At 42.0% G+C, this 24,245-nt stretch overlaps 1 protein-coding gene across 1 annotated transcript in view; it reads right to left on the reverse strand.

Annotated features, from left to right (window-relative positions):
- Positions 1–24,245, reverse strand: part of LOC137658711 (ribonuclease 3-like) — a 222,031-nt gene that overhangs the window by 174,636 nt on the left and 23,150 nt on the right. The window contains exons 2-6 of the mRNA XM_068393707.1: positions 23,414–23,635; positions 22,267–22,356; positions 15,432–15,656; positions 9,802–9,941; positions 2,852–3,291 (exon numbers count right to left, since the gene is read on the reverse strand). Coding sequence (XP_068249808.1) covers positions 2,852–3,291; positions 9,802–9,941; positions 15,432–15,656; positions 22,267–22,356; positions 23,414–23,635 — 1,117 coding nt within the window. The remainder of the gene's footprint in view (positions 1–2,851; positions 3,292–9,801; positions 9,942–15,431; positions 15,657–22,266; positions 22,357–23,413; positions 23,636–24,245) is intronic.

Below are 24,245 nucleotides of genomic sequence, written 5' to 3' on the forward strand. Positions count from 1 at the left end.
CACCAAGACATTACGAAGATGGAGAGCAACTATCAAGGCAAATGGAACCCCGGCATGATGGGAGACTTCTGTTGGATGCCCTTGCGTGACATTCCGGAGGCTAAATACACCAGATCTTCTAAGAAAACACACTTTCGACTGTCTATGGTACTATGAATTGTGTAATTGTGTCATCCAAGTATATTGATTCAATCAGTGTTCTTTATCTATCCAGTTTTATCTGTTATAAGCTGCTGCAACTCTTGAAATGTGCACATATATTCTCTGTTTATACTAAAATGATACTATTTAAAAGCCAGAAAACTAGAGGTGATAGAGCAAAACTATTTATAAATTTGAATTCAGCACACCCAAATTAGCAAAAAACACCTATCCCCATTCTTGCCTCAGACCAAATTTTTTTTGTTTTTTTGTAAACCAGTGTAATGATAAGGGATTTGTGTCAAAAATCCTAATTATTTTTTGTATCTAGGGAAAAGAAAAATTTCAAATTATAATTTTACTTTGATTTATTGTAAGCTTTGTCCATTTGCTTCATGAACCCCTTTCCCAGCAGGGATCATATGCTACAAATTTCTTATAAGATGAAGATTGAAAAAAAAAAAAAAAAAAAAAAAAAGACAGCTTCACTTGGATAAATTATCTGAATTAAAGAATTCTAGGGAACCTATTAAAAGATAGGCAGCGAGAGCTATTAGGACTTCCCTGATTTTGATGCCCTTTTAATTCAATCCAGTTGTCATATAAGGTATCAGAGCTTATACTGTATTAGAAAAAACTGAGTATCCTGCCAACGACAGGGCACTGTAGAGGAATTTGAAAGCGGTAGTTTTATTCCAGCTGTGACCAGGGCGTGGAATTATCTTCCTAATCAGGTAGTTGAATCAGTAGAACTTCAAAAGTTCAAAGTTGCAGCAAATTTTTTTAAGTTGAACAGGCTGACATAAGTCTTTATAGTTATATATGAATTATCTGTTTTAATGTTAATGTATTTCAAAATATTTTATTCTAATTTTTCATTACTTCTTATATCCTTTATTTATTTCCTTGTTTCCTTCCCTCACTGGGCTATTTTTCCCTATTGGAGCCCTTGGGCTTATAGCATCTTGCTTTTCCAACTATGGCTGTAGATTGGCTAGTAATAATAATAGGTGAGGGCAAGCAATGATTTACTGTGGGGGATTGTTAGGATATTAGTGCAGTGGACACTTTAGTGAAAAAACCCTATGGTTGAGAACCTTTTATCAGTAGGAAGTCAGAAATTTATGTCCAGATCCTGTTGACTCACATTGTAGATCGTGTACCACAATATGGTGGGGTTCTCCTTCAAGTTTGAAGTTTTCTCATGTCACAAGCTTGGAAATTTGTCTTGACTATGTTGACCTTGACCGAAAAGGTTTTGTCTTGATCCTAACTGCCAAGGTTAGCTGCTGTTAATATTTGTGTTTTGTATCTGGAACCTGATGGGATGGTAATTTGTAGGAGAATTTTTTGTAGTTTATATGGTTTTTCTATGTGTGACTGACTGAGTACTGTAACCTGTTCCTGATGATTTGTATTCATAAGAGTGTACTATATGTGAATAGTTTATTTTTTCAAATCATTTTATAGTCCGGTTAGTGTAGGACTGGAGTGAAGAAGGATACCAGATTTTATCTTGCAATAGAAATTTTTGTATTGATGTAACTGACCTTTTTCATATTTGCAATAAATTGTTTTTTAGTTAATCTTTTGTTTTTACACCTCCCATAAGGTGTAGAGAGTAGAGGTCCCCTTTTTTGTTTTGTTTCTTGTTGATGTCAGCTACCCCCCAAAATTGGGGGAAGTGCCTTGGTATATGGATGGATGGATTTTCCTCTCCTAATGTTCAAATAACTTGAAATATAGTAAAGAAACCTCCTACCTTGAAAGCATGCAGCCGCTATTTATACAGGACTCCATGCATGCCAGTAATGAGTGAGACGGCATACCTCTAGAATAATATTAAGTAACTACAGTTCTAGCTGGGTCCCCTTGCCCAGTATAAAATCAAGGGGTGGTGCCCAGTGCCCAGTTCATCCTTGATTGCTGCCCAGATCTCTGGGCATTCCACCGTTTTTCTTTTTTTGTGTAGTGAACGTTGGAGTGTGGCTGGCATTCAGACACTAGGCAGTCTGTGTGCTACATCTGTCCATGGTCCGCATAATTATCAATAATAACTAAATCATGGCCAATGTCCTCTGTAACTGGAGCTTCAGAGGGCTCAAGAAACAAAGGAGCAGGGTGGGGGATATCGGTCATCAAAGAAAAGAGCCTATGTTTCTTACAGTCACCAGAAGAAGACGAGGTAGGGCAACAATACTCATATGTAGAATTCACAGAAAACAATATCCATGGCATGAAGGGCATAGAGCATGTGGATTGACTTCCACCTGACTCATGAAGGTGCCACAAGGGCAACCATCACAGGCAATGCAGGTCCACATGACATTAGTGACACTAGACATAATAGCATAAGTGATAATAAAGCACTAAGCACTAAAAGGGTAATCCAGCGTGGAGAAGTGAGGTCATAATCGTAGATGAACAGAGGGGAGACCTCTTAGCAGCATGATGACCAGGAGTAGAGTGGAGTTAGCATCACAGCAGCATGTAATGCTGCCCGGCAGCGGTGTTGCTAAGTAACCTATTATAAATACAATTGAATTGCCATTTTCTTTTTTTATTGTCTGGTCGTAGAAAATCAACAATAGGAATAGCCCATTTAATTGATTCATAAGTTTGTATAAGCGTACGAATAAAAAGTGGTTAAAAACAGTTTTCCTTCTCTATGATTCCTGAAAAAATTAGAGTGATCTACCCCTTCACTTACCTCACCGGGGTCATTGAACCACAGTTCAGGATGTAAACGTTCAGGATGGTTGCGCTTCCTTTCCAATTCCTTTGCCACACGATCCATGTCATTTTCATCATCTTCACTGCTGGAACTATTGTCTTCTTCACTGTCACTATCACTGCTACTGCTACCCGAATGACTCGAGAGATTTTTAATTTTATGCTTATGCCTGTGCTTACAAACGGATGGCAACTCCCGTTTATCTGTATCCTGAAGACGATTTGATTTTTCCAATGAAGTTAAAGTAATATCACTACTGTTCTGAACCTCAGACTGAGTTTCATTTCCATCACTCACATTCTTCTTTAAATTTTCATTTGATGACTGGTTAGTTCTTGATTCAGAAATTTCCCCGTCTTGTGCACAATCTTTGTTTTTAGATGCCTCAGTGGTGATAATACAATCTTTGCTGCAACCTTGAAAAGAAAAACATAATGAGAAATTTCAAAAAGGTTTAGTAATCCAGGCAGACACTTACAGTTCAAATATTCATAGGTTTTCTTTAGCATTAATCTACTGTTTTCTTTAAAATTTGAGATAAATACCAAGAAAAATAAATTTCAAAAGTAATTTGTATTTTGCTAACTATACAAACCTGAATTCTTTACTACAAGAGTACTATAATAGCAAAGGCTGGAATAGGCAGTTAAACTTTTAACAAGGTGTAAAGAACCAACAGGGTAGTTATCCTGTCGGTAGCAGGGTAGTGGTACTAACCTCAATTGAACTACAGTTGGGACTCATCAGGGGTGGTGATGGCGGAAAAGCTTTAGTAAAGAACTCAGGTATGTATGGTTAGCAAAAATACAAATTACTTTTAAAATTTGTTCCTATAGAAATACAAACCATCGTTCTTTACTATAGGAGACTTATCCTTAGGAGGGAGGAAGTCCCCATTACAACTGGCTTAAAACTAATTTGGGAATCTCAAGCTTAGCATTAAATGTGAGTCTTGAGTTCCTACACTTTGTGAAGCCAGAGCTAGTTGATGGTAATCACAGCCCATTCAAGTGAGGTAGGGAAAGATTAGAATAGTACTTTGCTCTGATAAACTGCATTGCTAATCAGGACGTAATAGGCTTGTTTGGTTTACCACATTTCCCCTCGCAAGAAATGTGGAGAACAGCCAAAAAAGTAGCTTGTTGCACCCTATAGCTGAAAACAAGGAAGCTTACCTACCTCAGAGAAAGGCCAGCTGGCAAATTACAATGCTGTACTCCAAGAGAGGGGAAAAAAGGAAGGAAAAGGGCAGTCACTCTTCACTTTCTTCCCTGAGTAAAACGTAACCTCGGCCCTCGATCTGCAAATATTAGTCCTGTTAAGGAGTCAAGGAAGCTAAACCACTGCTGAGCAGCTCCTATAGGATCTAGCATAAAGGAGTCCATGGCAATGGGAGTCACATCCCTCAAGTAATGGACTGTGATGGTGGTGTCTCTTCCAGACCCTTGCCCTAAGAACCTGTGACTAAGAGAAATTTTTCTTAAAAGAACAAGGAAGCTGCAATGCCTCTGATGTCGTGAATCTTAATGCAAGAAACCATTGCTATGGATTCCAGGGACCAGGAAATTCCCTTAACCAGGAGGAGATGGTATTCTTCATGATCTTGGTTCTCCCTGTGCTCATAAATACGTTCTACAGGCAACCTCTGGTATCCCTGATACACTTGACATACCTCCACAACACCCTAACAGGAAACCGAAAGAGCTGATCATGTTCATCAGTTACCTCCCAAAGACTAGAAACCTAAAAAGAAACAAAAACTTGTGTTTAAAGCAGCAGGATTCTGGGTTATAACAATAAACTTGGGGACAAAGCCCAGAGAGACCTCCCAACACCCCCCTTGAATGGGTGCTGTCAAAAGATAGCCCGTGCAGTTCACTTACCTGCTTGGCAGCAGCCAAGGCAAGAAGAAACCCATTCTTCCGGGTAAGGTCCCTATCCGACACCTGCTTGAGAGGTTCATATGGGGCCCTTTTCAAAGAAGTTAGAACTTTGGCGACATTCCAAGTTGGAAGGCTAACTTCAACTGGAGGGCAACAACATTCAAAGCTTCGTCCGAGTTAGGAAATCTCTGAAGAAGAATCTACTCCATTAAGTCTAATGACTTGGCTCAAGGCTGACCGATAGCCTTTCACCACAGAAACAAAGAAGTTTCTCCTTGCGCAGGTAAAACAAGAAATCCGCTATCACTGGTTGAGTGGCTTCGGGCAGATGGATACTCCTCCTATAGCACCAACCACAGAAGACACCCCTGTTGGACTGGTAGACTGATGCTGAGGATTTTCATAAGTCCAAATGTCAAGCAGTTTCTCAAGAAAAACCTCTCTCTAACAAGAAATTCTGGATAACCCCCAGGCGTGAAAACACGGGGAATGTACTGCGTTGTAAAAAATCCTGGCATGAGGCAGATGTGGAAGGTATGGGAGTTTCCTGGGAGATGTAGGAGATCTAGAAACCACTCTCGGTGTGGCCACACCGGGGGCTATTAGGGTTAAAGAGAGACCTAGGGTTTTTTTTTTACCCTGCTGAGAACTCTTCTCAGCAGGCAGAAGGGCAGAAAAGTGTAAGTATCTAGCCTGTCCCATGAATATTGAAAAGCATCTTCCAACGCTGCTGTCGGGTTCGGGACTGGGGAGCAATATATGGATAGGTTTGAGTTGAATGAAGTAGTGAACAGCTCGCTGCTCAGAGAACCCCCACAAAGCCATAACTTTATCACTATCTGAGGACTCAAAGACCATTCTCCACCAATGATCCGAGTCCTCCTGCTTAGCTGATCCGCTAAGATGTGTCTTCTGCCTGGGATGTAAAAGGTTGAGAGAGAAATCGCAAAGTCTTCCACCCAATACAGATCCTCTACTGCCAGCTGGCACAGCTAATGGGAAACTGTGCCTCCTTTTTTGCAAATGTAGGACACTACGGTGGTAATGTCTCTCATCAGCACCATTAAATGTAAACCAGATGTCAAAAATGCTGCATTGCTAACTTTGATGCATTGCTAATTTCCTGGGAAGCGGATAGATCAGAATCTGAAAGTAGGCGTTTTTCAGATCCAGAGTGACCACAAAGTTTCCTGGTCTGACGGCTTGAACGAATGTCGTTGTTGTCTTCATCTTGAACTGGGTCTGCAGGATGAACAAGTTCAGAGCCGAGAGGTCTCTAGCCTCTACGCTCCTTCTCGACAAGAAAGAGTCAACTGAGGAAGCCGAGGCTCTCATCGTTGACCTTCTGGAGATAACCCTTCTCGATCATCATCTGCATCTGTAGGAGGACATGATGTTTCTCCTAACCCTCTCTATATGATAATGAAATTATCTGATGAAGAATTAGAGGAAGAAGAGAGTTGATGAATAAGAGGTGGTACCCAGACTGCAGGATGTGGATGATCCAGTCCTCCATACCGTACAACCCTCACCACCTGAAATTTCTCTGTAAGCATCCCTCCCCTGGTTGTGAGGTGAGGGAATTGCTAATCCTAATGATGATTTCTTTATTGTTCCTTGCCTCTTCTCCTAGAGCAACCTTGTCCTTACCTGGGAAGAAAAGGCTATGCCAGCTTCTTTACTATGTACTGGGTCTTCGAAGCCTTTGCTGACACAGGCTGAGGTAGATGGCTAAGGCTCCAAAACAAAAACTAAAACAACACTATGCATCAGTCTCAAGTCTCCTTCCACCACTTCTCTGTTGCAAGGGAGATGTCATGCTGAGAAAAAAGAGAAGGGGGTTCTAAGGATGCATTCCTCATGTTTGAGTACTCGTTTCCCAATTCTTTTTTGGAATCTATACGTGATTGTAATCCTGGTGCTTCAGTACCCAATTCGCCCATAGGGAAGTTTCTGGAACATCAGGTACTGCACTGCTTTAGACCCTTAAAGAATAATGGTTTTCCAGACCTTCTTGAGATTGGAAAGATCCTCTGTATTGGCCAGGTAGGCAACTGCACCTGCTGGCATCAATCCATGCAGCCACTTGATGAACGCTTATGGTGGTCGACTCCATACTTGAAGCTTCTGCTTGGCTTAAGGATACTGGGATGGAGGTGAGTGTCCAACAAGCAGCCTTGGGTCAGCTTAGCTACCACGGGGTCAAAGGGAAGAGGTGAAGGGTTGGCGTCCAATATGCGGTAATATTTAGGTTTTTTCGGCATAGGGGTCGGAATCAAGTGAGAGAAGCATGCAGATCTTAGTGCATCCTTCTCTATGGAGACCTGGTCCCCTTTTTTCTTGAAAGCATCTTTAGCAAGCATGATCCATGGTAATTTCAATGTGGGTTTGGCACCAGGAGGAGAGCCACACAACAAATCTAAGATGGATCTCCTTCCATTCGGTGAAGGAGGTTGAGCTTCCCTTAACCCCCGCGACTGAATGGATCGTCCAAAGCACCACAAGGAAAGTTGGCTCAGCCTCTTCCTCCTTGGAGAGAGGGGTCTTAGGACCAGCTAAAGGAAACCCAGTCGTCGAATACTCAAGACTCCTTGTCTAAATCGTTCTTCCCCTGTTCAAAGGCATCAACATAGGACTCTTGGTTCTCCCGAATCTGGGAAAAACCTGCTTAAGGTGATGATCTACCGCTAGGATGCTCAATTCTGAAAACCTTCAGCCAATCCCGGGATATGGGGATTCGTTGCGTAGGGTCGACTTACATTTCTCAAAAGATCTTTACTTTCCCCAAAAGCAGGAACAGGAACTAATAGAGAAAACATAGGTACCTGTAGTACCTTCGGATCTCGTGGTTTTGCTGTGAGAGGAGGAGGATCACACTGCCTGCGAACTGATTCTGGGTGATGGGATTCAGCCTGTAAGTGCCTGAAAAAGAAATCTCCCTTGAGGAAAGGGAGCCCCTATGAGTGTGAAGTCTGGCATCACCACAAGGTGGTGTGACAGGGATTTGATTCCTCTAATGCATTCTGAAATAAGGCCTAGCTTCTAGGTTATCTGGCAGAAAGAAAGGTGTTGGAATTGCAGCAGTGGGTTTGGATGGACCTGGAGCACTCGTCTCATGTAGACGGATGGCGATGTACATACAAGATTCTCGATGGCTCACAAAGATTGAGGAGACGGTCCTGAAAAATCTGGAAAAGCAGCATTAGGGGGAAGTTTTACCTTTACCTTCTCTCCCTCTTGTAGGAGAAGGTTCCAATTCCCTTAAACAGTGATGCTTAGGTGAAGGGAAAGGACTTTGAGGACGACGTTTACCCGAAGGTCTCACTGAACAAATGCAGGATCTAGTTGAAAATATGCGTCGCGTGAAGAGTGGTAGGTATAAGCTGAACGGTGATCAAGTGATCACAAGGGTGAGGTAAATCACAAAGGCAAGGACGAGTGTGAAGGTGAGGCGAGGTAAGGGCGACATAGTGAAGAGCACTTGAGCGTGAGGGTGAGCTCCGGTAATCCCGTGAAAGAGGCGAATCCCACCTGGAGCATCGAGAGCGTCTATAATGCAAAGGCAAGGTTCGAAAGTAGAGAAATCTCCAAGAGCAAGGAGGAGAGCGTCTTAACTGCGGAGTGCTGGTAGCAATGGCAAAGAGGGCTACAAATCCTCCGACGGGAAGAAGAAAGTAATCAAGGGCGACCTAGAGCGCTGACATTATCTGCGGGACAAAGATGAGGCTCTACAGCGAGACGAGGAAACATCAGAAATGTGCAATTCGGTACTCTTTGAAGCCCGCAAGGGATGGAGGAGGGAGAGTTTTCCTTGCGTAACGTACGAGGAGGAGTGCTAGCAGGCAAGGTCCTACAACCCAAAGGTCTATCAAACGAAGCTCTAGAAGTTGACAGGTGAGCAGGCAAAGGAGCAGTTGGTGAGCATATTACGAGCAAGGAAGCAAAAGGGTAAAGCGGACTAAACATGCATGCGAGCTCTCCGGACTAGTACTCAGCAGAGAACCAGCCTGCAGAGCCTCAGGTGTATGAGGAACTGCAGAGGATATTTCTGCTAGATGGACGAAACCGGACAGAAGGGATTCCCTTACGTCAGCTTGGGATGGGGAAGGGTCGAAGCCAACCCCTGCAAGAAAGATGTGCACTCCCACGGTGCCCCAAGCTTCAACACCTCCGGGGGCCTTTCCTTCGTGAGGGAACCAGAAAGCCCCAAGGAAGGCCACAACTTCTCCAAGGAGAAGCAACAGGGTCTTCCTTACCCGTAGGTTGTTAGGGGGTGATCGACCTCCTGAGGAGGCCGAACGGGAAGAGGCAGGTGGGAGAGTACTTGCTGCAGGAGAAAGAAGTCTGGAATTTTCAACTTAAATGACTAACTCGAAAGCAAAAAATCCCTTTTAAACTTCTTTCTGCGTCTATGGTACCTCTCCCACTGGGAGGATGGCCACTCCGTGCAGGAATGCCCTCTGCACGAAGGACTAAGCAGGACAGAATTATTCTCCTTGTTTGACATAAAGGTACACCAAGAGAGGCCTAATACACCAGGACAAACCTGCATGGATTGCAGTCATCATACAACAGTTATACCTGAAAAAGGAACCGAGATAGTACAGTATAGCCAGTTAATAAGAAGAACCAGGAGAGAGAGACGTGCAAGTCTTCACTCAACCATAGCCAAATCAAAAGTGAACTCTATTGCTTGGCGAATGTGTGAGTGGGCATGCCGGATTATCCGCCACTACCCACGCTGAATCATCTCTACTCCATAGAGAACAAAGGTTTGTATTTGTGTAGGAACAAACACATTCATCTTTAAACCCACATATCCTAATTTCTTTGTGACCACTTTCTTATCCTTTCCTGTTAATGAGATCATGGAGCCAGGTCTAGGCAAGTGTGTCAGGGATTTTTGTTTAAGAACTATAAGTCTGAGTGGCTGGGGAGCAGTTTCCATAGAATAGGGCTTACTACAATTGCAGAAAAAAAAAGTGTATCATTGTAAAGACATGTTAATTCAGTCATATAAACCAATGACAAAGATTATCTTACCTGAAGAATGTGTCGCCTCTTTACCTTTTCTTTGTTTAATTTTCTCTTCTCTCACTCTTTGTGCTCTTTTCAGCAACTTCTCTTCTACAGTACTGCATAAAGACTGTAATCTTTTGGTGGCACACATGACAAATGGATTTCTGGAAGAGAAATTTTATCATTGCACCACTGTACTTCATAAATAAATTTAGTGAAAATGGAAGCATGGTGACTAATTAAGAGGATAACTTCATGGGAACAATAATTAAAAGTGACAGTACTAACACTACTAAAAATATCTGTAAAATATTTCAGTGTTGTGTGGGTTAAATAGAATAAGTAGTTGGGTATAATCTCACATTCTAGAAACTGATTTTGACCAGTTTACATTCTAGATGTAAATACTTCATAGGAAATTATGAACAAAATGTTCTATACACAGAAATCTAACAATCAGACTCTCAAAAGCATCATTTATCAATAGCATGTTTTTAGCTGACCATGTCAATTCATAATAATCTAATTCTCAAAAATACATTCTTTCTAAGCAACTGTCAATCCTGGCAAGGTCATCATTGTTACAATCTCAGGATTGTTACAGGTATTATCAGTCTCTAAACAAAAATGATTTGACAATGGCAATTGAAGTATGGGAAATAAATCTAAAAATAAACACAAAAAATGTTCATTAACAAACTTATTTACTAAGAAAATCAATGTTGATGCTCCTTTACTTCCAATCACTGAAGTTAATTTCAGATATTGAGTTAAAGGAACAGTATACAAAGTACAGCAATAAAATACTTACAATGAGAGTTGGCGAGTTATCTTTAGTTACTGAAATGTTGTTGGTACAGTGCATTTAGGCTTGAGAATGCCTCTTTCCAATGCAGAGAAGAGGAACACTCCTGAGGGAAAAATCCCAATGATACCCTCTTCAGGTTAGCAGGAGGTAAGTGGGCCAGAACCCTGAAGATGAGGACCATTACCAGGATAGGCAAGACAGCTCAAAGCTCCCCGCAAGAATGCACCTGGTCACCGAGGGGGAGGGATTCATACAATACCAAAGAGCTCCTTCTTCTACTCTTTAGCCGACAAAGAGAAGAATGACAGTCTTGAGGGAAAGATCATAAGAATACCACCTCAGGTTAGAAGAAGGCATGTACTCCAGTGCCCAGAGGATGAGGACCATCCCATTCCAGGACCCAAGTCCCAGAGTAGGTAAGACTGATTGAGCACCACTTGAGCATGGACCATTAGCTGAAGAAGAGGGATCCAACCTTTACTTAGGAGTTTCTTCTGTAGAGGCAAGTTAGGAAGTACCCAACATACTGAAAGGTGCTCTGGCTGGAGAGAGATGTTCTCTATGACCTATATCATAGAAAGCTATCTTTCTGGAGACCACACTTACCCGAGAGCTAGCAGAACAGGACACTACTTGACAAAAGGCAATCACAGTAGCTAATGGAAGGGAACTGGGAGGTGGACTAATATATTTCATTCTACCTGGATGGTGGTGTGGGTACTCCATCCCTGATGGGACTGTTACCTACTGCCTGTCTGTCAGAAGGATCTATCATATTGGGCTCATGGTACAGCTGACTGAATCCCTGGGAAACTGTCATTAGGTGAACTCTTTCATTCTCTTCAGGAGGGGACTTGGGCAAAAAACAAATGCAAATTACTTTAAAAATTTGTGATTTTCTCCTATATTTAATACAAACCTCTTCCTTCTTTTCCACCATTATCCCTACATTAAGGGGTTGGTTGCCTGATGCCCCGTCTCCTATGCTTCTATCAAAGGCATCCTCTTACACCAAACCTCTTCTCTCCATATCATCCTTCTCGCCATCTGATTCTTTGCCTCCCTCTCATTCTTTTCCCCATAACAGGTTCCTTCCATGCTCTCCTCATTCTTTACACGTGTCCACACCATCTCAGTCGTGATATGCTTATCACCTCTGTAATCTTCACTATGCCTGGTATTCTTTTTATTTCATCATTTTTCAACTTTCAAGCAGTGACATTCCCATAATCTACCTCAGGCTTCTCATCTCTGTTCTCTCGAGCTATGCTTCCTCTTTTTGCCTTAGAATCCACGTTTATGATCCGTACATTAACGCTGGTCTTATTACTATGCTATAGATCTCAACTTTTAGCTTGAATGGCTTTTTCTTATCAAATACCACTCTCGTTGCTTCCCTTCATTTCCCCAAGCTACTTTTATCCTATTCACAAGATTAGGCTAACATCCTCCCTCCCGCCTTATAGTAGATCCCAAGTATCTAAATTGTTCCACCTGTTTTATAACTGAGCTTCTACTCTCATGCATAGCTATTCTGTCCCTAGCTTCCTTACTGGTCACTATAGCTTCAGTCTCATCCACATTTACCCTCAAGCCACCCGTCTCCAAAGTCTCTTACCACTCTACAACCCTTCTCTGTAATGCTCCTCATTTTCAGTGGTAATCACCAAATAATCTGCATATAGCAACTACCACAACTCTTCATTTCTGATCTCTTTATTTAATACATCCAAGCGCACCACAAATAAAAATGAGCTTAATGCCTACCCCTGGTGTAATCCAACACTAATTTCAAAGTTGAGAACAGGGTAAAAGCAATTGGGGGAAGTGGAGGGAAGTAGCTGGAGTGGTATGTGATAAAAACATGCTAATCAAGCTAAAGTCAAGATCTATAGCACAATAATAAGATTAGTGTTAATGTATGGATCAGAAATGTGGGCTTTAAGACAAAAAGAGAAAGCAAAGCTTGAGAGAACAGAGATGAGAATGCTGAGGTGGATTATGGGAATATCACTGCTTGAAAGATTGGAAAATGATGAAATAAAAATAATACCAGGCATAGGTAATAAGAGTGTCACGACAGAGATAGTGTAAGCACATGTTAAGAATAAATGGTGGAGAGGGAGTGAGGAGGGCTTGGGAGAAGATCAAGAGGGAAGCAGAATCAGATGGTGAGATAAGGTGAAGGATGATACTGAGAGAAGATTGGTGGAAGAGGATTCCTCTGATAGAAGGCACTGGAGAGGGCACATCAGGCATCCAACCACTTAATGTAGAGATAACGGTGGGAAAGATGATTACTATAAAATGGTAGGGACGGAGTCAATGAAAAATCTATATCCTACAGGATATGCTGTCCAGTGTACAGGCATTATAAGATCAATGAACAATAAACGTGAATACCTGTACAACAGCTCCATCGTCTGCCTTGCTCAGAGGATAGAGGAAATACTTCAAGTACAATTCATAATTGTAAAGAAAAGTCACTCGGGTGAATAGCTTACCTACATCTGGCATCTGGTCCAGCAACCTAAAATGGCACAACTGGTGCACCGCAAGACAGTTAAATAAGGAAGAATTGCCAGTCATTTTTACCTTCCACTCTGGGCTTACGTTGCAACCATTATCCAAGACAAGATGCTTCATGTCCCGTGAGGAAGATGGGTTTGCTACATCATCTGTTGATCAGTTACCACTGCCATCCAGGGTCCTGTGGGTATATTCCCAGGGGTAGTGTGTAGTTTAGGTCATCTGGCTTTTCCAGACTCCGGCCTTCACGACCTGTTCCACAGGAAGGCTAAGGTAAAACCAATACATCTGACTCCGTAAGCCTGCGTCCTCGAAGGTCCGCTTCCTTGCGCATCTGGGGAGCAGTAGTGCCTGATGGTTTCACGAAGCAGAAAAAAAATAGTATTCCTGGAGATCGCTTTCGTTCCTCCCCGAGCTTAGAAATTCCCTGGGGCAAAGGTTATAAGGGCTAAGTTCTCGTGAGGTAGCTTCGTAATACCCTCACAGGACAAAGGAGAAGGTCATCTCAATTGCTAGTCGTGTCTTTAAGAGAGATGGGGAAGTTCTCGAACATGGGATCCAAGATTGCTGGATTCTGTATTTTCACAATGAACTGTGGAAGAAATAAAGGAGACCTTCCAACCCACAGGGTAGCCAACAGCATAAGAAATGCTGTGAAACTTGCTCATTTTCTTTGCCATGGCCAAGCCAAGCAGGAATACAGTCTTTAGAGTCATGTCGCAGTCTGAAGTCTCCTTCAGGGGTTTGTAAGAAGCTATCTTAAGCAATCTAAGAACCTTTGTGATGCCTTATTCAGGAGGTCAAAGTTCCTCTCAAGGATAAGACTGCTCGAAGCTCCACATGAGCAGGATAATTCTACCGACGTGGAAATTTTCAAGCCCTTCAGTTGGAGAACCTAGCTCTGGGAATAGCGATAGGCCTTCACTGCAGCGACTGAGGCACTTCTCCCTGCGAAGAAAACGGAGGAAGTCAGCAATCATTTGGTGAGAGGCATCAACCAGAGAATATCCCGTCTCCAACACTAATCGCAAAATAAGTACTATTTCCCCTGGTGTACTGCTGTTGAAGATCTGCACAGGTATCCAGACATCTCCCTTGAAGTGCCTTGTGAAAAGTTTTTTCCTCAGAAGAGATGCTCGATAACTGCTATATGTGAAGTGACAGGGATGCCACAAAATTGTAGAATTTCAGCAGATTCTGCTGACATAGGAGATTAGGCCTTCAATGTAGTTCTCTCATCACCTCAACAAGGAACATCAGCAGGACGGTGAACTATTTAGTTAGTGTCCACTTGGGAGCCACTGGGATCATCCTGAGGTTCTAAGTATACAACACTGTTGATGACCCAGAAAGGTGGCAAAGCGTAAGCATCCAGGCCGCTCTAGGGATGTTGGAATACAACCTACATCGCTGCTGCCTGGTCTGGAATTGGAGAACAATACCCTTAAAGCTGCTTCTTTAAGTGTGTTGCAAACAAGTCGTTCATTGGGAAGTCGCAAATGGCAAGAAGCTTTTACTCTACAACTGAGAGGGCCCACTCTGCCCATACTACCTGTCCCTGATGGCTGAGTGTATCTGCTAATACTTGAAGTTGTTTTTCTCCATATTCACGTAGGTCGATGACGACACTCTGGCAATCCAGAACACATCAGCTAGGGGATAAATATTTAGCGCTTCCGGAAAACCTTCCTTAAGACTCACGATATCGATCACATGAGTATATTGGATAATGACAGGTAGCACAGAATCTGTTAGTTATCAGGCAACACTTAAGATGAATGCAAGAACAAATATTCAAAATATAATAGAAGATTACAACAGCCAGATGATGGCACCGTGCAGTAAGTTTGTACTCTCCGGCAGCCGGTGTCAAAGTGAAGGCTGCTCTACCAGTCAGATGGGCGAGACTTAACAGCCACTTGGCGATGAATTACGTTTACCATGTTGAAAAGTCTAACGGCTGTCTCAACTTCGCTGACGTCATACTCCTATTAATGGTCAATGATCTGTATTCCATGTAGGAACAAATTGACATTTCATCTCTTGGATATCATCATTATTAGAAACAGAAGTGGAAATAAGCCAATGGGAAAAAATATTCGGTATTAATGACAATTTCTGTAAACTTGATTAGTACCGAAGATATGTTGAACAGCCATCTAGGATCAAATAAAAATTTCTTCCCAGTAACAAACAATGTCAAGTATTCACGAGGATATGTCCATTTAAAATAAAGGTTCAGTACAAACAGCATTTCTTAAGTAAAATTTAAACCTAAAACCAATGAACTAGTATCCATAATTTATCAGCAACTTACTTTTTGTCACGCTGGTAATGCAGATCGGCAGGTGCTGAACGTACCCAGGAATCTTTACCATCATCTTCCTGGAGTTCTTCTGCATTAATTTCTTCACTCACTTTGCTACTTGACGCATTAGAAGCAATTTTTAACTCACTTTTCACTGAAGAGTTCCACGAACTTGTTTTCTTCTTACTGCTATTATATGACCCTTCCTCTGAAGATTCTTTAACCACACGCATTCTGGAAAAAAAGTTTTTTTTTTCCCCTCAGTAAACTTTACTTCAAATATTGCAATTTTTAGTCTAGTTTTACAAATCATACATCTTGTGTTAATACCAAAATATGTTATTTTTATAATAAAATAAATTTTTGAATATACTTACCCGGTGATTATATAAGCTGCAACTCTGTTGCTCGACAGAAAACTCTACGTTAAAAATCCGCCAGCGATCGCTATGCAGGTAGGGGGTGTACTTCAACAGCGCCATCTGTCGTGCAGGTACTCAGTACTCAATGTAAACAAAGAACTCAATTTTCTCCTCGGTCCACTGCGTCTCTATTGGGGAGGAAGGGAGGGTCCTTTAATATATAATCACCGGGTAAGTATATTCAAAAATTTATTTTATTATAAAAATAACATTTTTCAATATTTAACTTAGCCGGTGATTATATAAGCTGATTCACACCCAGGGGGGTGGGTAGAGACCAGCAATAAATGTTTACATTATTATGAGCTAAGGATTTTTTATTTTATTTTAGCAGTTATCAAAATAACAAACTTAAAATAAATAAGTACCTGGTAAGGAAGTCGACTTGAACAATTACTCTGCCTTTTTAAGTACGTCTTCCTTACGGAGCCTCGCGATCCTCTTAGGATGCTGAGCGACCCCTAGGAGCTGAAGTATCAAGGGTTGCAACCCATACAACAGGACCTCATCAAAACCTCTAATCTAGGCGCTTCTCAAGAAATGACTTTGACCACCCGCCAAATCAAGTAGGATGCGAAAGGCTTCTTAGCCTTCCGGACAACCCAAAAACAATAATAAAACATTTCAAGAGAAAGATTAAAAAGGTTATGGAATTAGGGAATTGTAGTGGTTGAGCCCTCACCCACTACTGCACTCGTTGCTACGAATGGTCCCAGAGTGTAGCAGTTCTCGTAAAGAGACTGGACATTCTTAAGATAAAAAGACGCGAACACTGACTTGCTTTTCCAATAGGTTGCGTCGATTATACTTTGCAGAGATCTATTTTGTTTAAAGGCCACGGAAGTTGCGACAGCTCTAACTTCGTGTGTCCTTACCTTCAGCAAAGCTTGGTCTTCCTCATTCAGATGGGAATGAGCTTCTCGTATTAACAGTCTGATAAAATAGGATAAAGCATTCTTTGACATAGGCAAAGATGGTTTCTTAACTGAACACCATAAAGCTTCAGACGGGCCTCGTAAAGGTTTAGTTCGTTTTAAATAGAACTTAAGAGCTCTTACAGGGCATAAGACTCTTTCTAGTTCATTTCCAACCATACGATAAGTTTGGAATATCGAACGATATTGGCCAAGGCCGAGAAGGCAGCTCGTTTTTGGCTAGAAAACCAAGTTGTAGAACATGTAGCCGTTTCGGATGAGAATCCGATGTTCTTGCTGAAGGCATGAATCTCACTGACTCTTTTAGCTGTGGCTAAGCATACCAGGAAAAGAGTCTTTAAGGTGAGATATTTCAGGGAGGCTGATTGTAGCGGTTCGAACCTGTCTGACATAAGGAATCTTAGTACCACGTCTAAATTCCAACCAGGTGTAACCAAACGACGCTCCTTCGTGGTCTCAAAAGACTTAAGGAGGTCCTGTAGATCTTTATTGTTGGAAAGATCTAAGCCTCTGTGACAGAAGACTGATGCCAACATGCTTCTGTAACCCTTGATAGTGGGAGCTGAAAGAGATCGTTCTTTCCTCAGATATAAGAGGAAGTCAGCTATTTGAGTTACAGAGGTACTGGTCGAGGATACGGATACTGACTTGCACCAGTTTCGGAAGATTTCCCACTTCGATTGGTAGACTCTAAGGGTGGATGTCCTCCTTGCTCTAGCAATCGCACTGGCTGCCTCCTTCGAAAAGCCTCTAGCTCTCGAGAGTCTTTCGATAGTCTGAAGGCAGTCAGACGAAGAGCGTGGAGGCCTTGGTGTACCTTCTTTACGTGTGGCTGACGTAGAAGGTCCACCCTTAGGGGAAGTGTTCTGGGAACGTCTACTAGCCATCGAAGTACCTCGGTGAACCATTCTCTCGCGGGCCAGAGGGAAGCAACTAGCGTCAACCTTGTCCCTTCGTGAGAGGCGAACTTCTGCAGTACCTTGTTGACAATCTTGAACGGAGGGAATGCATATAGATCTAGATGTGACCAATCTAGGAGAAAGGCATTTATATGAACTGCTGCTGGGTCCGGGATTGGTGAGCAAAATATTGGGAGCCTCTTGGTCATCGAGGTTGCGAAGAGATCTATGGTTGGCTGGCCCCAGGTGGCCCAAAGTCTCTTGCATACATCCTTGTGGAGGGTCCATTATGTTGGAATTATTTGTCCCTTCCAACTGAGACAATCTGCCATGACATTCAAGTTGCCTTGGATGAACCTCGTTACTAGTGATATGTCTAGACCTTTTGACCAGGTGAGGAGGTCCCTTGCGATCTCGTACAACGTCAGAGAGTAGGTCCCTCCTTGCTTGGAGATGTACGCCAAAGCCGTGGTGTTGTCCGAGTTCACCTCCACCACTTTGCCTTGAAGGAGAGACCTGAAGCTTTTCCAGGCCAGACGTACTGCCAGTAGCTCCTTGCAGTTGAAATGCATTGTCCTTTGACTCGAGTTCCATATTCCCGAGCATTCCCGACCGTCTAATGTCGCACCCCAGCCTACGTCCGATGCGTCCGAGAAGAGAACGTGGTTGGGAGTCTGAACAGTCAGGGGAAGACCCTCTCTTAGGTTGATATAGTCCTTTCACCAAGTCAGACAAGACTTTATCTTTTCGGAAACCGGGATCGAGACCGCTTCTAGCGTCTTGTCCTTTTTCCAGTGAAAAGCTAGATGGTATAGAAGAGGACGGAGGTGTAATCTTCCTAGTGACACAATTTGATCCACGGATGACAGCATCCCTACCAGACTCATCCACAGCCTGACTGAGCAGCGTTCCTTCTTCAGCATCTTCTGGATGGATAGCAGGGCTGGGGGCTGATCGTCTTGTTCAGCAACGTCCTCATCAGAGGGTTCCTCATCCGAAACTGATGAAGAAACGGCAACGGAGTGGGCAACGTCTGACTCGCTGAATCCGGTCGCACTGGTGGATGCGTGACGGAGCCGGACGCAATATCATGGAACTGCTGCACAGTCTGTGAACTGTCAACAACCATGGGTGCGCGAGGAAGCACAGCGTCAACCCGAAACTGTCTAGACCGTCTGGGTTGTACAGTCAACACCCTACCGGGTTGCTGAGGTTGACGCACTGCGTCACAACAAGTCACCTCTGCTGGTTGTTGAACGTCCTGAACGTCAACAACCACCTCCGAGCGTCGCTTAACGTCAACGTGCGGCTGGCAACCCACACTGGGTCGCATCGGTGGAGGAACCACCTCAACTGGCAGACGCGAGTAGGTTACCTCAGCGTCAACAGGGCGCACAACCGACCGGTTGGAAGGTTGTTGGCCAGAGGGTTCTTCTCCGCATTTAAGTCCTCTATCAAGGACGCAAGCTTGGACTGCATGTCTTGCAGCAAAGCCCATTTAGGGTCTACGGGAGCAGGTGTGGCAACAGACGGGGTTAGCGACTGAGGCGGAACCGTTTACCATCCCTGAAAGCCTTGTTATGCGTGACATAATAGTACAGCAAAACTTCAAAGGCTCGACAACAGCTGAGAAGTTGACCTGTAAACAACTTGGAGCGTCTCCTGGCTAGGCGCCAGGGAGAGTCTACCAGAATTGAGAAGTCTATCTGGGCAGAGGCATGAACTCCCAAGCCGAGAACTTCTCTCGTGTCATGTCAGACTCTCGCTCTATAAACCAGTTTAAAAGAAGGGAAAGCAAAGGCTGTATCCCCCAAACTCCTCCTGGTGAAAAACCAGTCGCCTAGCCAACGTAACGCTCTCTAGGAGAGCGAGAGAGCACTAGCTTAAAAACAACGGCTTCGAAGTAGCTAGGCCTAGTGTAAGTTCTGACGTTTAGGCGAACGAGGAGCAGCAGTTACAAGATCCGGACGAAGATCCTTAAAAAAATCATCATGATTTAATTAAAGTCCATAGGAGGCTAAGCAGCTTAAGGCTCCTCTCCATCTGACAGAGTCCTCAAGGGAATATCAGTAGGAGGGAGAACAGCAACTTCCTCATCTACAGGAACCTTGTCCGATAAAAGCTGAGTCTCTCACTGGTGCATTAGTAGCGGACCAGAACGCAACGTCATGTAACTGCTTGACAGTCTGTGAACTGTCAACAACTGAACTGTCAACCACAACAGGTGCGTGAGGACGTACAGCGTCCACTCGAGACTGCTTTGACTGCCTAGACTGAGCAGTCAAAACAACTCTAGAATGCGGAGGTTGACGCACAGCGTCAAAACAAGTCAACTCCGATTGTTAGTGAACATCTAGAACGTCAACAGGAGCATCAGCCAGTGGCCTAACGTCCAAATGCGGCTGAAAAACCACACGAGACCGCATCGAGTGTGGTTCTAAACAACCTGACTGACGTGACTAAGCTACGCCAACGTCAACAGTAAGCACAAAGGAACATTAGGTTGGCTGAAAGCCAGGATATCGATGAGATAAACGGCTAGACTCAACGGACTAATCGGCAGAATAGTCTTCCATAAGGGAGGCAAGCATATACTGCATATTTTGCCATACAACCCCTTAAGGATCAACGGAAATGGTTGTGGTAATAGACGCGGGTAACGTCTGTGACCGCAACACTTTGCCTACAAAAAAAGACTTTCGGAGTCTGTGTTACGCTTTTGTTAGGTGGCGAGCAGTTATCCGATGACTGCATAGGGTCAGAGCTGTCCTAATGGCTGTAACCAGGACGCTGGACCTGTCCTAAAAGGACTGACTTTCGCTTAAGGGCTTCGAAACCTTGTGACAGGTTTCTTATGCGAAAAGCCTACGGATGGCGAGGAGAAACAACGTCTCTCTCGTCTTATGGTAGGGGAGATCTTGGTAAGAAACACCCGATACCATAGAGGGAAAACGTCTGTTCGTTGGTCAAGGCCTCTCGAACCCATAAGTCTTTTGACATTACTTCTCCCCTGGGCTTGGGAGCTTGCAAGAGGTCCCGGACTAGGTGAACGACAGGCACGAACAGACGAACCCTCGGACGCAACACTGTAACACTTTGCGCCTCGGACGCAACACTGTAACACTTTGCGCATATCACTTTATCACTTCGATTTTCTGTTTTGCACTTATTTCTACCTGAAACACGCAATTCTACCCTTCATTAAAAGGTAGTAATTGCAAAATTAGTCGTATAATGCAAGCTCATAATACCAGCAAAAAACAGAAAACATATTTTAAGATAAAAAGAAAAAACAGTGGCTGGGAAAGAGACTAAACACTAGTTCATATAACTACGTTTTCAATCTCTCACCGCACATAGCCTGGGGACGAGAATAAAAACCTAAAAACGTTTTATCCTTCCTCCCCGTACAGAGACTAGGGACGAGAGTAACACGAGAACAACGTTACCCGCTTGAACGGAACGTTTTCTCTCCTCTCTCTCTCTCCGTCTCTATCTCTCTCTCTCTTTCTCTCTTGATTTCGCACCTAAGAGAAGAGCCCAATTATATATCGTCAAAAAAACATGATATTTGACTAAAGGAAAAAACTGAAAGGTTTTTCAAATAAAAAGTTCCTTTAAATTAGAATTTAAAACATTTAAGCTAAGAAAGAATGAACAAAACATCAGAATCGATTTACTCTTACTGCAAAGTGAAACCGTGATACACTCTCTCTCTCTATCGTAACGATAGAGCGCATGTTGAACGTCCTGAACGTCAACAACTGCGTAGCATAAATAAACTAAACGTTAGTTCATCTTTGAAAACAGTACGAAGACTATCAAAGAAATTCTTTCATAAAATATTACATTTAAAAAGTTTTAAATCCTTTAAAAGCTAAAGACGATATAAAGGGCTCAATGTTGATTAACTTCGGTTTCCAAGTTAGGACCGCCTACTCTCAGGAAAGGTCTATATAAACAAAGCATTAAAATTTATTTTATATGTTTATAAAAAAAATGGAAAGTTAATCGAAGAGGCCTAATAAAGGCGGAGAGATATAAAATATATAGAGGAAAATCTATAACGTGATAAGATAATTACTAAAAGCCTAAACACACTTCCGTCTAAGGGAAGGGTCGGCCATTTAAAAGTGAAAGAAAGTCCATACTCTCTTTGTCACCATAATTAAATCTATCCAAAACAAGTTCAAGTTTTGAGATGAAGATAAAACACCTGCATAGCGAAAGCTCAAAACTAGAATAGTGTACTTCACCAATAGTTGTGAAAACAAATCCAGTTAGCAACAGCGAATTAGTAGGTCTTGCCGGTAGCCCGACAGAGAGAAATTGAGTTCTTTGTTTACATTGAGTACTGAGTACCTGCACGACAGATGGCGCTGTTGAAGTACACCCCCTACCTGCATAGCGATCGCTGGCGGATTTTTAACGTAGAGTTTTCTGTCGAGCAACAGAGTTGCAGCTTATATAATCACCGGCTAAGTTAAATATTGAAAAAAGTTCATTATTAATAAAGAAATACTGTAAATATATGAACTGTCTTCTAAAACTATAAAAAGCAAACTGGCTCTTATTTATTGCGACCTACTTTTTCCTCTCAGGGGATCGTGACAAAGACACTGCTAAGGATCGCCTTCCTGGACTCCTGGAACGTCCTGAACTGCGTTCTCGATCATGCCTGGAAGTATTTTACAAACCTTTCGTTTTAAGGGCAATAAATAGGAGTTATATAAATCTAAATAATTCCACGTAAACAATATAAAAACATGGTACAATCAAAAGTAAAACACTATATATAATAATTTCTATCTGAAGTAAAATAGTCAATGGATAACAATGAAAATTATTCTAGCCGTCGCAAGCAGTTAAGATTATGATTTCAGCATAGTCATGTAGATTTCACTTGCATTAATAGATTCATGCTTACTTATTCTATACACGTATACAGTACTGCAATCAATGGAGACTATTTTACTATGCCCATATTATTTCTCCTGAGCAGATACCTCACAATTTAAAAGTGAGAAAATATAATTTGTTCTATATATGTACTGAGGCCCTTTGCGTCAATAGGCGTAGATGATGTACTGTGCGAATTATTTTATATTTTCAATGACAATGTGATTTTACATTTTTTGTGGAACACTAGCAATATATTTCATTATACTGTATATCAATCTATTTTCCATACTAGCACACTAGTTTTTCCCTAATTCTGAAAATAAAATACTGCTATTCATTATGGTATATGTTTCCCTTGTATATTAGACTTCTATCTTCTTGAATAAATATACCAGTCTTTGGAATATTAGTTAATGAATTCCCTTTCTCATTTCTTTATTTGAACGTTAACTTAGCTTCAAGATTATATCATTTTAAAAATTCTAAATTCCAAAGAACATATATTTTATTGAGAATATATGAACCCTGACAGATTACAGTTATGTATAAATTATGTATATACTTACAATGAAAATAACATTATTTTTAATCTATTCATGAATAGCAAAAAATTTAACAATATATCATTAACTAGTTTTGTTGAATCATAACCTAACCTTCTGCCATCTGCTTCAAGGAGCTGCAAATCAATAGTACAAACTTCCTCAGAATCTTTGGAGCTTGGAAAAACTTTATTTCATTTTATAGAAACATAACCTCCTTAGTTCCAAAATAGATTTATAAAGTTTAAGAAACCTAGCTAACTAAACCAATAGCCATAAAAACAAGTGTACCTATCACTTGCTTCCCCTTCTCTCCTTCTGTGAGGAGATAGACGTTTGCTGGAGAAACCTCTTCTGGATGGAGGAGCAGGGGAACTCTTCGAGTGTGATCTCCTCATCCTATCATCACTACGACCACGGTGCCACCGGTCATTCCCACCCGAGTATCTTTCACGGTGATTATAACGATCATCATTGTACGAGGATTCTCGGCTTCCGCGATCACTTTTGTACCTGGCATGATGAATGGCAATTTGCTATAATCAAATAAGCATTACTGTACGTGTATATATAAAATTCATTCGATAACTCTTACAAACTAACACAGTCTCACATAAACTATGTGACAATCCTTCTCAGAACTGACAATAGTTAACCAATCATCCTCAAAATAAGTCTGAATAAATATTATATCCCCACCTTCAATCTTTGAACTGAGAAGAAAACAAATACAATAAAACTGTAAATAGGTATGGTACGTGAATTTCTAAGTAACAAGTTTCTAAACTTACATGTGTGTTCAAATATAAGTAAAAAAATCACATTCATTTTTTAAGCAATTTGTATTTTTCCCAACTACACAAACCTGATTCCATTAAAGAGGACTTCAGGGAAGCTGAAACCAGCCCTTTACACTTCTAGTAGGGTAACCATACTTACTTATTAGGTAGCTGGTGGAGCAACTTTCACTTTGACCTTTAACCTAGGACTTGCAGGATGGTTGAGGCAGACAGTTTAACTTAAAGGACTCAGGTTTGTATAGTTGGAAAAAATACAAGCTACTTTAAAAAGGGATTTTGGAAAAACAAAAAAGACAGATATGGAAATAATTTGTAATTTTCCT

Source organism: Palaemon carinicauda, chromosome 19 (assembly GCF_036898095.1).
Source record: "Palaemon carinicauda isolate YSFRI2023 chromosome 19, ASM3689809v2, whole genome shotgun sequence".
NCBI classification, from domain to species: Eukaryota; Metazoa; Arthropoda; class Malacostraca; order Decapoda; family Palaemonidae; genus Palaemon; species Palaemon carinicauda.